Source organism: Euprymna scolopes, chromosome 44 (assembly GCF_053919585.1).
Source record: "Euprymna scolopes isolate OS-2025 chromosome 44, ASM5391958v1, whole genome shotgun sequence".
In the NCBI taxonomy this organism is placed as follows: domain Eukaryota; kingdom Metazoa; phylum Mollusca; class Cephalopoda; order Sepiida; family Sepiolidae; genus Euprymna; species Euprymna scolopes.
This window is the reverse complement of record NC_136525.1, coordinates 12,616,628-12,631,026: the sequence shown is the minus strand read 5'-3', so window position 1 is coordinate 12,631,026 and position 14,399 is coordinate 12,616,628. Positions and strand designations below refer to the sequence as shown.

General features: G+C 35.5%; 1 protein-coding gene across 3 annotated transcripts in view; it reads left to right on the top strand.

Moving 5' to 3' along the window:
* LOC145268692 (multiple epidermal growth factor-like domains protein 8) overlaps window positions 1-14,399 on the top strand; it is a 242,133-nt gene that overhangs the window by 154,606 nt on the left and 73,128 nt on the right. For 2 of the 3 annotated variants that reach the window (XM_080124208.1, XM_080124210.1), the window contains 2 exons: window positions 5,096-5,246; window positions 6,862-6,885. In XM_080124208.1, coding sequence (XP_079980334.1) covers window positions 5,096-5,246; window positions 6,862-6,885 — 175 coding nt within the window. The remainder of the gene's footprint in view (window positions 1-5,095; window positions 5,247-6,861; window positions 6,886-14,399) is intronic. The other variant, XM_080124209.1, reaches the window with a different exon arrangement.

Here is a 14,399-nt window from a genome sequence, read left to right as displayed (position 1 = left end):
AAGTGTTTCAGTGTGAACAGGTATGGTATAATAAATTATGGGGTTTATCTATTTTATTTTTACTTTCATCATATTTTGCTTTGGTTTTGATACCCCCAAATTCGAAGCTATCTCTTTACAACCCTTCCTTTTCATAAGCTATCATACTTTCATAAATCAGTTCATTTTCTGTAAGCTGTTTTTGAACACAGTCAACGACGGGTACTTTTGCTAGTATATATATATATATATATATATATATTTAAAAGAGTGTAGCCATCAACAATTGTGGGTTTTTTTTAAAGGTTTTCATCATATTTTTATTTTAAAATATTTTTATAACGCGTTTCGAGCTTAGGGTGTGCTCTCTTCAGATGTTTTCGTAAAAAGTTTTTCTTTAAAATGGGAGTTTGTAGAGTTACCTCCGCTGATACTAAATGTAAATGTAAATTTAGTATCAGCAGAGGTAACTCTACAAACTCCCATTTTAAAGAAAAACTTTTTACGAAAACATCTGAAGAGAGCACACCCTAAGCTCGAAACGCGTTATAAAAATATTTTAAAATAAAAATATGATGAAAACCTTTAAAAAAAACCCACAATTGTTGATGGCTACACTCTTTTAAATATACATTTTTTTTTCTCTCGTTGGAACTACACAACCATCACTTTATATATATATATATATATATATATATATATATATATTCTAGCAAAAGTATATATAGTGAATAAATGACAACAAAACTATATTCCAAAATTCACGATGTTGACCATTTGATTATTTATTCCTTTAATAATAAGCTGGGCAACATCATGAATTTTGGAATATAGTTTTTTTGTCATTTATTCACTATATTACTCTGTAATTATAAATTTCAAACAAAATATTTGTTTATTTTCCTAATATTGCGTTGTGATTTGGCTTTCAAGCATCTTTGATGCGTACTTTATTCAAATTAAATCAATGTTTCTATAATGGAACGCCCATTAATCTTACGTTGCCAATACAACGTTCCAACATTTCAAGGTCCTGGATATGACCTTAAACTATATCCAGTGGTGAGGCCCCAGCTTGCGGGTTTTGGGGAGTGTGGAGCCACCCTTTAATTGCCATTGCTCCCAGGTCCACTCTGACCCGGAGTGGTAGTACCTGTTAGGGTCCCAACTATGGGTTAAATAGAAACCGATTTGAAAACAACAAATATATTCTATTAAAAAAATTTCTTCAAAATCTTTGGATTTGGCATTAAATAACCCGAAAAGGGTTGATATGCCGTAAAACAACCAACCAACCAACATTTCAAAATACAACCGCTCATATACAAAGCGCGGATCTTTACAAACAGACTTTCTTTCTCCAATTTTACAACATGGCAAGAAAGAAGAGAAAAAAAAAGAAACAACATACTGAGGATGGAGTTTGGCTCTGAAATATATTTAAATTATAAATTTCAAACAAGTAAAATGTTTATTTTCCTAATATTGTGTTGTGATTTGGCTTTCAAGCGCACTTGATGCATATTTTATATATACAAGGACTCAAGTTTGCCCAGCTTTTTATTTTCACGTTTATGTTTCGGTTGGTGTAATCTGACTTTCTTCAACTGTATCTTCTGGAATCTGCATGGAATTTTGAATAGAACTCTTTTTTTTTTTTTTTAACCCTTTACCGCCAGAATCTTTTATGCAATGGAAGTGTAACTGGCGCACACTAACATTACCAAACCCATCAATCACTTGTTGAAGCATAGACCTGTACTTTGAAGACCAATTGGGCTGACAAGCCACAAGAGTAAGAAATATATTTTTTCAAAAGGCACCTTGAAAGTACAATTTGTCAGTAATGGGTCAATCTACGAGGGCAGGATACTCTTGTTTTTTTTAATTGTATTTTGAGTCTTGTCCGCACTGAGGATTGAACCTTACTCCTCCGGAAACGCATAACTGAAATTTAGTTACATCCACAGACCCATTGGGAATAAAGCTCCTGCAGTTGTAAGTTACATTCTTCTGAAGGCTGAAGATGCAATCTAGGCAATACTCAAAAAAAAACAAAAAAAAACACAAATCTAAATTAATTTGGACTTGTGCAGATTCCCAAATTCGACAGAAAAAAGATATTTGAATTCTGAATTTTTGAGACGAGGGCAGTTTACATTGCTTGTTTAGATTGGATGATTGTTATTTGTGCAACATTTTGGTCGGTGTGGCCTTCGACCATTATCAGGCACAGTGGTTGTTGTCTTGGAAAGAAAGGGGAAAAGTTAGTGGCTCCGTAGATATTTTCGTATTCTTGGAGTTGGTCTGTATTTTGGATGCGGTTTCGTATATGTAAAAAAAAAATTGGTGATCAAAGGGGAAGCAACTTTAATAAAGATTGACTGGGGATTATCTCCCTTCAATTGTCGAGATTTTAAGGATGTACAATTTTTGTTATTTTTTACAATTAGAGGTTCCCAAATGTTATTAATTTCTAAGCTTGGTCTGCTTAGTAATGTTTTTTTTCTTTTTAAAGCATATGTGCTGTTTCTTTGAGTGTTTGACTCATTTTGCATCTGTCAATTATTTTGACCTCGTTCCACAAAGGGAAGTGTGTTCCTTTTTTTTTTTTCTTTTTTTTATGTGATCAACTAGTCCTTGACTTTTCGACCTCCTCTTGTGTCACGCCTTAACGGTGTTCTTTTAGTCTTATCTTTTAAAGGGCGACCGATCTCACCTTTGTATAGTTTCTTGCATTTGCATGAAATCCCGTATACAGTTTTTTGTCATGAGACTTTTGGTCGAGGGCTTGACTCGTACTAGGTGTTTTTTTTGGGTTTGTATTACTGTACACATAGATTCGAAAAAGTTGTCAAAAAACAAATATATAACAAATAAATCTTATCAAAAGCAAGATAAGTTACTTTTCTACCAAACTGGATATATTTTTTGTGTTTTTATTCAATGTAACATGTTTATTCAGCTCGAAAAACATGCAGTGTTTACCAATGTATTGGACAATTCAAAATGGCGGCTGACTCTCTCTTAAACACGGTAAGTTCGGGAAAAGGTGTTATAAATAATAAACTAGACAAAATACTATTAAAAAAACACCGAATATATGTCAACCTATGTCACGGTAATATATATTGAGCGAATTTCTAACAGTGTTTTGTCTAGTTTATTATTTATAACACCTTTTCCCAAACTTACCGTGTTTAAGAGAGAGTCGGCCGCCATTTTGAATTGTCCAATACATCGGTAAACACTGCATATTTTTCGAGCTGAATAAACATGTTAAATTGAATAAAAACACATGAATTATATCCAGTTTGATAGAAAAGTAACTTATCTTGCCTTTGATAACATTTATTTGTTATATATTTGTTTTTTGACAACTTTTTCGAATCTGTGTACAGTAATACAAACCCTTTTTTTTTTTTTTTCTGTTGAGAGTTGAGTCACTTGAATATTGTTCTGATGTCACATGGACTGCATATTTAAAAACATTTTCAGATAGGCAAAGGCCACACCGACCGAAATGTTGTACAAAGAACACTCAAGATGAGAACCATAATCCAATCAAAACAAATAATACAAATTCTATAAATTAAAATTTACAACAAATTTATTTTCTGACAAGGAATACAAAGCTTGGAATTTAGTAACATCTGGGAACCTCTAATTGTAGAAAAAACAAAAATTATAAACCCTTAAATTTTCGGCGATAGAAGGGAGACAATCCCCTTGTCGATCTTTATTAGAGTTGCCTCCCCTTTGGTCAACCAATTTTTTTTTTTTTTTTTTTTTTCTCGGATTCGAAACAATGACCAAAAAATGGAGAGTGACACAGAAATACGAAAATATCTACAAAACCAGTAACTTTTCTCATTTTCCAAACAACCAGCAGCATGCCTGATGAAGGTCGAAGGACAAATCTAACTGAAACGCTGCACCAGATGAGAACAAATAATATAAAGATAGTTGAGTTCGTAACAGTAGTGCATTAACACAACGGAACACCAAACCCTAACCCTAACAATTTGGTGGAATGAAACGGAACCAACCAATACATTACCTTCCTTAAATCCTGGTCTTGGATATGACCTTAAACCATATCCAGTGGTGAGGCCCCAGCTTGCAGACTTTGGGGAGTGTGGAGCCACCCTTTAATTGCCATTGCTCCCAGGTCCACTCTGACCCGGAGTGGTAGTACCTGTTAGGGTCCCAACTATGGGTAAAATAGAAACCGACTTGAAAACAACGAATATATTCTATTAAAAAAATTTTCTTTAAAATCTTTGGATTCGGCATTAAATAACCTGAAAAGGGTTGATATGCCGTAAAACAAAAACAACCAACCAACAATCCTTAAATCCTAATCCACGTTGATGGTAAAAATTAAAAAAGGCAGAAGTAATGCATCAGCGCACGGCAACACTAAAACAATTTATTGGAATAACAGAAAATCCACCTATACATTGCCTTTCTGAAATCCTTATCCATGTTGATGGTAAAAATTAAAAAGACAGACATTAGATTGTATATTTGCGTACATGTTTCAGTGGAATCTCAATTTAGAGAGACCCACCTCATCAGACCGAAAAAAAAGAAAAAAAAGAGCGGTACTGAAGCCAAAATCAGAGTTTACACATTTCTGTATAAAAAAAGATATCTGGATGTTTGTGAGAACAGGTAAGTGTGGTTAGAGGGTAAAGATGTGACAAAAAAAAAAGCAATAGGGAGTAAATGGGGAAGGGGTGAAAGGGAAATACATTCCAGTCTGGTCAAGGTATCTCGGTGGAGAGTTTATGGCTATACTTCAGCTTTCATCTATAGTTCATTAAATTCACCCTGTTATTTTTGCATATATAGCCAGTTTTAGCTCAGAGATGCACAAAACGTGAAAGCCACTAAGTCTGTGTGGCAACACAATTTTCACACCTGTGTTTTCAGAGATACTAAGATACATCTCCGAGGTTGGTAGTCAATCGATAGTCATTACTAGTGGTTTCTTTTCTCATAAAAGGTTACCATTCGTATACCGACCGAACCGTGATAATAACACCCAAAACGGATTGATGTAAATATTTTCCCCCTCTCCTCATTATGTATTCGTTATCTTTATTTCTAGATATCACCACGCTGCTGTATGTGTGCCCATCTTAAAGACGATATTTGTTTATGGTGGCATCATTCAAATCGGACGAAATCCGGACAAATACGAAGCTACCAATGAATTCTGGAAATTTGCTATTGAATCAAGAAAATGGACCAAAGAGAAGGTGAGCAGATTTGTTATTCCTACATCTTTAAATGTTATGTGGCCGATTTTTACATGGAGCGGATCCATAAGCTATTTCACTTGCAAGGATCTCTTTTCCAATTTCCTTTATCCCTCACTAGCGGGGAAAAGAAAAAAATATGTTTTGAACCCGTGAAAAAGCTGAAGGAGGAAAAGAAAGGGAAAGAAAAAAAAGTTTCATAGGGAGAGAGAAGTTCGAACCCGCGACACGAAGGTGGAGCGGAAAAGAAAGTGAAAGAAAACGTGACATTTTACCGCTACGCTACGAAGCCATAGGCAGTGAAAAGCGTTTAAATTTAGTGATGTCAATGAAAAAGTTGACTTGCAGAAACAAACGTTGACTGGAGGCCAGTTCAGCTTTCTGCCATTTCATTCATTTGTTTGTTTCCCCACGATTTTGGGGGGAAAACCAGCTCCCCACAAAAAGGGAGTGGCCAAATGAATAGCAATTGTCTGATATGAGGGGTTTCCCCCAGATTGATCAAAGCTGATTGCTTTCAAGACGTCATGACATGAAAGGCCGGAAAGATGACTTCGCTTTCGATTAGTTTCGCTTTTATGCAAAAGACACCAACAAACAAGCAAGAGGATGAAAATTTTCTTTTTTATAAATTTTTTTTTATTATACAATACCTTCATCTAAATAATTGTAGATATGTAAATTAGAGTTAGAACGAACCGAGTCATTTTTATGTTATAATAGTACAAACTAATTGTTTTTAATTAATATTTATGCCAACTGGTTCTCGCATAAACAACTAGCCGGGAGACCCGAGGTTTAAATTGAATCAACGAATGTTTCACACATTTCAATACTTTTAATGTTATTGAAACTGGTGAAATCTCCCATTTTTCAATTCATTGCTTGCTTTAGTCAGGGATCCACCACAGTGCACCAGCGGGGGAGATTAATATGCCACGCTGCAGTAATTTGGTCCACAATACATTGCACCGTAGAGAATCTACTGTTGATTTTATAAATTAGTTTGATATATAATGGCTTGAATTAAAGTTTAAAATGCAAAAGTCAAGTATCATGGTTGTGTTGTGCTCTAAACAGAAACATTCATTTGAAACGCATCCATGTCTTATCAAAGAACCTACTTTGAATTTACAAACCGGGCCCTTCTGCTTGTGTGGTGATAAAACTGCTTAAATGTACTTGTGATGTTAGGTTGTATAAGCGTGTTAACATTCGTCAAAATCGGATTGCTCCTTTTTTTTTTTTTTTTTTTTTTTTAAACAGGATTTTTTTTTTTATCACTTTTTAATACTTAGGTTTTGTATAAGAATGCATCCCATATGTAAGAACACTCCCATACACATAAAGTAAATTTGTGTGAAAAAAAAAAAAAAAAAAAAAAAAAATCAGCCCACCTGTTTTGGAGTCCATCGGGAACAAACATTGTTAAATGTGCACTTCAATTTTTTTTTTTTTTTTTTTTTTTGTATGGAATTAAAAGTTGCGTATAAAAGAAAGTACATTTATATTTGTCGTTCAATTTTTCTTTGATCAAAAAAGACATTGGACGTGTTGTAATGTTTCCAAATATAACAAGTAATACGAATAATTTCTTTTCTTTTGTGCTTCTAAGTTCACCGGCCAAAAGAGAAAAACTGTGAGTTAATTTTTGTATATTTTTTTTTTTTTTTTATGCGCGTTTTCTTTTGCCAGCTTGCTGTTGCTTTGCAAATTTTGCTAATTGATATTGTTGGAATCAAAATTTAAAATTAATAAACGTTTCACGAGTTTCTTGTAAATACAAGAAGACTAAAACATTAACAATTATTCATATAGAGTTAATGATTTAGTTATAAATGTTAACGTTAAATATTCATTGCGATAAATGTTTACTTTTATTCATATGTATAAACGTTAACTTTTATACAAATGTTAACATTTATTTGTGGAGATAAACGTAAAACATTTATCCATATTGGTAAACAGCAAAATATTGGTAGACCGTGAGCGTTTATCCGCGTCGGTAGACCGGGACCTTTATCCGTGTCAGTAAAACGCGAGCAATTTTTATGCAAATTTATCTTTCAAATAAGATCATAATAAAATCTGACGAAATCAATTTCTCTGAAAGATTTTCTTTCACTTACAAATTTTAAAACCTATAACTTGTTAAAAATCAAAGAAATCGAAAGGGATATCCAAACATTTGTTATATTATTCATATAAATATAAAGATCTTTATAATTTTAATGTGTATCTACCTTTTGAATAAGACAGTAAAGAAAGGAAAAGAAAGAAGAAATCAATTTGCCTTGAAGTTGGTGCATGTGGTTGTTAGTGGAGAGAGGGGAACTGTTTTTTTAATTTGCAGTGTAAAATATATGACATCTTATCCCCCCTCACTTCCAAGGAAAAAAAACAAAACTCCGGAAACAAACTTTTCAACATGAGTGCGAAATGATCATTAAATTTAAAAACGATTAAATGTGTTATTAAAAAAAACAGAGGAAAAGAAGCCAGTCAGTGACCCTCTCTCTCTTTCTCTCTCTCTCTCTCTCCCTTTTCTTTTTTTCATTTACGCCTCTCTGGTATTTTTCTTTCTAGTGAGTGATATTAGTTTAAGAATTATTACATATACATTTGTAATTCTATTGTCCTATTTTTTTTATGTATATCACCAAATATTAATTTATTATAAACTGTAAAAATAACTATGCAAATTAGATATGCAAATAACTGTCATTATATATTTTGTCTGCACTATATATATGTTGCCTAGGGATACGTATTGGGGGCACATTAACTCGGACTGGGACAAATGTAACGTCTCCTTCGAGGAGTTGATTAAGACTCTTATTTCTCTGGATTCTCGGCACGTGTCGTCTAGACTCCTCTGAGGCTGTTACATAAAATTTGGCATGCTGAAAGTGAATATTGAAGCGGCAGGCAGGAAGAAAGACAAACGATTGTAGTCTATCTACAAAAGTTTAATTCTCATAAAATTATGTACAAAAATGTTTTTACAATTCTCATTCAGATTTTGTAAGTTCTTTTCAAAGTCTTAACTCTCTTCACAGACAGCGACCGGCGGATGGATGAGGTGGGGAGCGGTCCTCTCTCCAGGGAATGGCGGGTTTATACAACCTGTTCTCCCCGAATTCAACAAGCAATCTGTTTAATTTTAGAGCGCATCGACCCGATGTGGGTGGGGTGGAAGTCTCCCCAGCCAATCAAATCACGCTAAGCCCCAATGATCTGAGACCCCATTCAAGACTAAAAATCACATAACCTCAAGGTCACCAACCATCACTCAGCCAGTATAATATGTTCGTCTAACATCCTCACATTTCCTGTGGTTGAGTTTTTCCCAAATAACAAAATATCTCGGGTCTTCCAACCCTCCCAAAAAACCCAAATATATCCATTTTGACAGTGAATTAAAATATATCTATATTTATCTTCTCTATCTTAAATCCTTGGGTTATCTGGCGTCACCCGGGAATACAAAGCTACCTCAGCGTAGTTCTAACGCTCCTCAATGGGGGATTACGTTACACATATAGAGGGGAGATACATTATTGATGATGGGGAGGAGGACACACAATACTTGGAAGGGATGATACAAAGTTCGTTACAAGATGATGATAAAAACACATTTACCTTTTTTGTTGTCAGGAATGACGACACAAGACAAACACTTACAAACATAGGTGGTTTCTTTATTCTTCAGTCGAGCGATCGGTGATGTCAGGAATTCAAACTTTGATTTACATGCTCTATTTTCCTCCCTTTGCTTCTAAGGGGCTCTCCTCTCCAACTGACTATCACCATGTGTGATCTGCTCTGATTATCTGATCCTCATCAACTGACTCTCACTTCGAACCCTCAGATTCCTATATTGAGAAATCTCCTTTGTTTATGACATCAGAAGTGTGTTTACCAACGTGACTAATTTTCACGTGAGTTTACAAATGTTTGTCCAAACACGCGTTTGACAAACAAAGAATCCTCAATCTAATTCTAACCTATTTTTAAACACTATATTTTAACTTGCATTGTGCATTCATTTAATATCCAGATTTCGAAAAGAATTGACAATCGACTCTTTTTCCGACATAAATGATATTTAACTATTTCTAATAGAATTAACAATGTACTTAATTTCTAACATTCCATTTTCCATTATTATCTTTAATGCTTGCATACAGGGTTCGATTCTAGCCTTTTCCTAAGATCATTTTCACTTATCTAGTATGTCTTCTTACTTAAATGATAAGGGGACAGCCCTTTCATGTAACATATATTTAAGCAGCAGCAGTCCATCGTATTTCAATAACACGGAGTGGAGTATACTTACACCTATAGCGTGAATGTAAGACCAACCCAGTTGCTCCCTTAAAAGTCCTACTACAACTGACAAATATAAGCCACCTTATCCATCCATGATTGTACATTTCTGTTTCTAACGACGCCTGCTGCGCCAGCCACCACCATTCTTCTAAGATCCATGATCTTTAGCCTTTTTTTTCTAGCTATCGTACTCATTGATGCTCTTTAGATGTCTCTTGAACATGTCCTTGTAGTATAGTCGTGCTACTTCAGTTTTCCTTGAGCTTTCTTTTAGCTTTCCATATAAAAGCGCTTTAATCTGCTGCTCTCCATACATATGAATTGCCCTTTCCAGAAATTGGAAACATATATATATATATATATATATATATATATCTCTAGAAAAGTGAAATTGTCTCTGCATCTATTTCTCTACCGAACGACTCTGTCAATTTTCAGTCTACAGACTCGGGATTTGACATAAGGGGTATTGAGATATGAGAAAATATTTTTAATCAGTTTTCGGACAGAAATTTGGCTTTCAAGAGGTCAAAGTTCAACGATTTGACCTTTTGAAAACCCTACCAAACTCTTTCTCCAATTTTGGGTCTAAACACTTGAAATTTTAGATGTAGGTTATCTGGACATCAGTCAGACTTTTTAATATATACATACATATGAACACAAAGTTATGTACAGTACATAGGGCCCGAACAAAGCTGGATTGCTAGTATATAAATAACTGAATAACCCTGATTAAACTTGAAACCTCTTTTAGCATAGATATGTCAAATCCATATTTCCCTAGTGTTTGAACATATACACACTAGTACGTTTAAGATTGAGAGCGGCCATCAGCCCCCACCCTTTTCCATTCATTCCTATATTTAAACACTGACTCAAATTCGCACCCCTGTTGGGTCTTATTTACATACAACCAAATCTTATTTTTCACAACATTTGACGGAACCTCCTGATATTAACTCCGTAATGAGAAAGACCTGATATTTTCATTTCAAACTTTGCTTTCATATAAGCTGTATCGCATGAAGAGGTCTCTAGTTACTGGTAGCTAGCTGACTGAAACATGGTCATGACTGTGTAGCAAAATATTATTGCTTATGTATAAACAAATAAAGAGATATATCTTTATTTGTTTCGAAAGGATGAAACACTAGTGTCTGTAGGTATTTAATAATTATTGTAGTAAGTAAATATGTCAGCCACTTTTAAGAAACTTGTTTCTTATCGTTGAGCACTTTCTGTTGAAATAAAAAGTTGGTCAATTTAACTCTTATGTGCAGATTGCCATATAATGATTGGATCACTCTGACTGACGTTAAAAACATTTAATGAAATAACTGTTTAAAATTCAACAACATTTCTCGCGGTTAACGGTAGCCGAATGGATATGGTCCTTGCTAATGGAGTCAGAGATGGCTTCTGTCGCCGGGTTCAAATCTATCGACTGGTATTAATCGTGGCACCCCACACTGAGGATTCCCGAAAGGATGAAACACTAGTGTCTGTAGGTATTTAATAATTAGTATAGTAAATAATATATATATATCGGAAGATCCCAGAAGAATTAGAAGTTTCTTTAAAAGAGAGAGTTATCAGGATGATAAAAAGCTCAACATGTAAGGTGGAGCTTAGATACAAAAGAAAAAAAAATTGACAATAGAAAAATATATACTAGTGCATATATATTTCATCATTAATTCAATAAGGGTATTAGATCAATAGGATTAAGAGATATAAATGCTCTTTATACCTAGATATTTATTTGTATTGATTATTTGTTACCTAGCACCCCCCTCTTCTCTTCTAATGAGAAGCATTAGGCTTTGAAACGCCTTGGTATAAAGAACATTTATACCCTTTATCCCTGTTGATGTAATTACCTTATTGAATAAATAAATAAACGTATATATGCACTAGTATATACTTTTGTATTGTCGATCTCCCCCCCCCCTTTTCTGTGTGTAAATATATATATATATGTGTGTGTGTGTGTATATCTTCTGTCTAAAGTCGGTTTAGTAAACGATGTGAGGTCACACAATGTCAGGCATGACCAACAATTGTACGAGGCTGTGCTGCTTCTCAGACCACACAAGTATTGCTGTAATATCTCTGGTTTTGTCTCTGATTCAGTAAGTGCTTTGACAAGACTCTCAAAGGTGCATAATGATGTCCCACCAAATATTGGCAAGTTCCCCTGTCACCTCTGAACGAGTTTGCAAGAGTGTAGCTGGTTTGAAGAGCCATCTACGTGCGCATGGATGCTCTACATCAATCTGAAGAGATGGCAAGATTCTCTCAAGAAGTAGCAATCACTGTATGTATACATATGTATATACACAGTATTTTCAAACAGTATGTTGTATTTATGATTTCGATGAAAACTGAGGACGGTTGCTTTCCTGATAAAGAGTAGACTTCCAAGGGAGGTAATAAATGCACCAACAATACAACAATTCCGGTGAATTTTGATAAGTGCTGAGCTACAGTATTCTCTTTTGTGTAAATTTCTACAGTCCTTTTTCCCGAATTAAAAAAAATTTTTTTTTTTTTTATTCAATTTTCATCCCAAACAAGGCACAGTGCCACTTTGAAGCAGGGGGCTACTATCAGGGACTTAATTAGCGGGGTCATTATGAAGGAAGATAAGTAGAAAGATGTTTGTTAACATTACACTTGAACTTCTGCATGTCAGTGCAGTTGGGAAAGCAGAATCCCGGAAGGGAGTTCCAAAGGCCTGCAGTTCTGGGGAAGAAACTATTGGAGTAAAAGGCTTTCTTGCACCTAGGGATCTCTACTGTAAAGGGATGAGACTTAGTAGCTTGTCGGGTTTGTCGGGGGTAGTTACATCGGGGAGGTACAAGTGTTTGCAGTTCGTCAAAGCATTCACCATTAAAGTATTTGTAGAACAGGCAGAGAGATGCAACATCTCATCGATGGGACAGAGGCTGAAGCCTAGATGACAGTTCAGAACCTATCAGGTTGGCGACTTTTTTTAACCCTGTCCAGGAGCGAGAGACAAGCAGCAGATGCACCAGCCCAGATGTGACAACAGTAATCCATGCATGGGCGAATGGTGGCCTTATAGAGGTATAGAATACTGTCAGGCGTAAGTAGTTTTCTAGCACGGTAGAGGGAGCCAACCTTCCTTGCAGCAGCCTTGGCAATGCTCTCAATGTATCTATTCCAGTTCATATTCCCTGTAAACGTTAGGCCGAGGAGTTTAAAAGAAGTACTTTCAGGCAATGTGTTCTTGGCCATTGCTATTGGTGGTAATTGAAGCTTGTTTTATCTTTTGCCAAATGAATTGAATTTAAGAGTTCTAATAAAGGGAGATAATTTAATAAAACCATGTAGTTTTGCGGCTTGTCAATGATCGCCAACTCCAACGTTGCGTGCTATGGATTTCTTTTTTGTCTTTTTTCATTCTGGCAGTATCATCATCTCTCTCATTAACTAGCCTGTGTGCCCAGCGTTGCCTGGCTGTTTGGAGGTGTATTGGCCAAAAATAAAACTGGTAGTAGGCAGGCAGGCTTGAACCCGTACCATGAAGGAGGAAAAGAATGTGAAAAAAAAAGTGACATCTTTGCTGTTGCGCCCATTGCCAAACTAGAAGTGACGTAGGTTTAAATTAAGGCTAAACAATCGAAAAGAGGTGATGACTTGCAAAAATATCGGCAGAAAAAAGTGACCCCTCCCTGTAGAAAAGTGCCCAGTTGAGGGTGAAGGAATTGGCCAATTTTTTCGCTATTTGTCGTCTGAAAGATTGAGCTTCAAAATGATATTGATCTTGTGAAAATCCGTCGCCTCTGTCGAAAGTTTTAGGCAGACATACAGACAGACATACCTTTAAACAGACAGGTGAGATTTATATTATAGACTAGCGGGGGTATTTGGCGTTGCCCGGGTGTTTGGCGGTGTAAAAGAAAAAAGTGTTAGTAGGGGAGGGAGGCTTGAACCTGTGACGAACTCAAAGGGGGAAAAGAAGGTGAAAGAAAACGTGAACTCCTACCACAAAGCCATAAGAAGTGAAAAGCGTTGAAATTTATCAATCAAAAGGTTGACTTGCAGAAATAAACATTGGCTGAAGGCCAGTTCAGCTTTTTGCTGTTTCACTTATTTGTGTCCCCACGATGTTGGGGAAACCAAACTCCCCCGGAAAAAAGGGAAGCTCTCAAATGAATAACAATTGTTTGATATAAAGAGTATTCCCCATATTGATCAAAGTTGATTGTCTTAAAGATGTGCCGGCCACGAAGGCCAGCGAGGTGATTTGATTCGATTCGATACAATTTCGTTTTATTTATACGAAAAACACAAATACCGGAAAACAGGTTTTTTTTATTTTATTTTTTTATTTTTTTTTTTTTAACTCGCTCAAAATAAATGTAGAGACGATATCCGTTCGCAAATCATAGATATTATAATCTAGGGAGTATATAAAAAGTTCTGAAACATAGTACCCCCCCCACCTCTTCCCCCGAAAACTCCGGCGAAAAAAGCCTTTGCTGAACATACAAAAACGGCCGTTTTGTCTTTTCTATATATACTAGGGGAGAGGAGTACCCTAGGGGGGGTGTGCCCGTCGTTGCCCGGCTGTTTGTAGGTGTGTGTGTGTGTTTTTGGGTATAATGAAAAGAAAAATCGTTGGTTGTTTCAAAAAAACCCCCAAAAAACAAAGCCTTGATGCGCAGTTGGAAAATGGTAAAGTGTGAAAAAAAAAACAAACAGGTGCCCGTTTTTGACGAGTTATTGACGTGAACTTTGAGTCCGGGACGGTGTTTTATTTACTGCGAGCCTAAAAGCTTAATGCAGTGA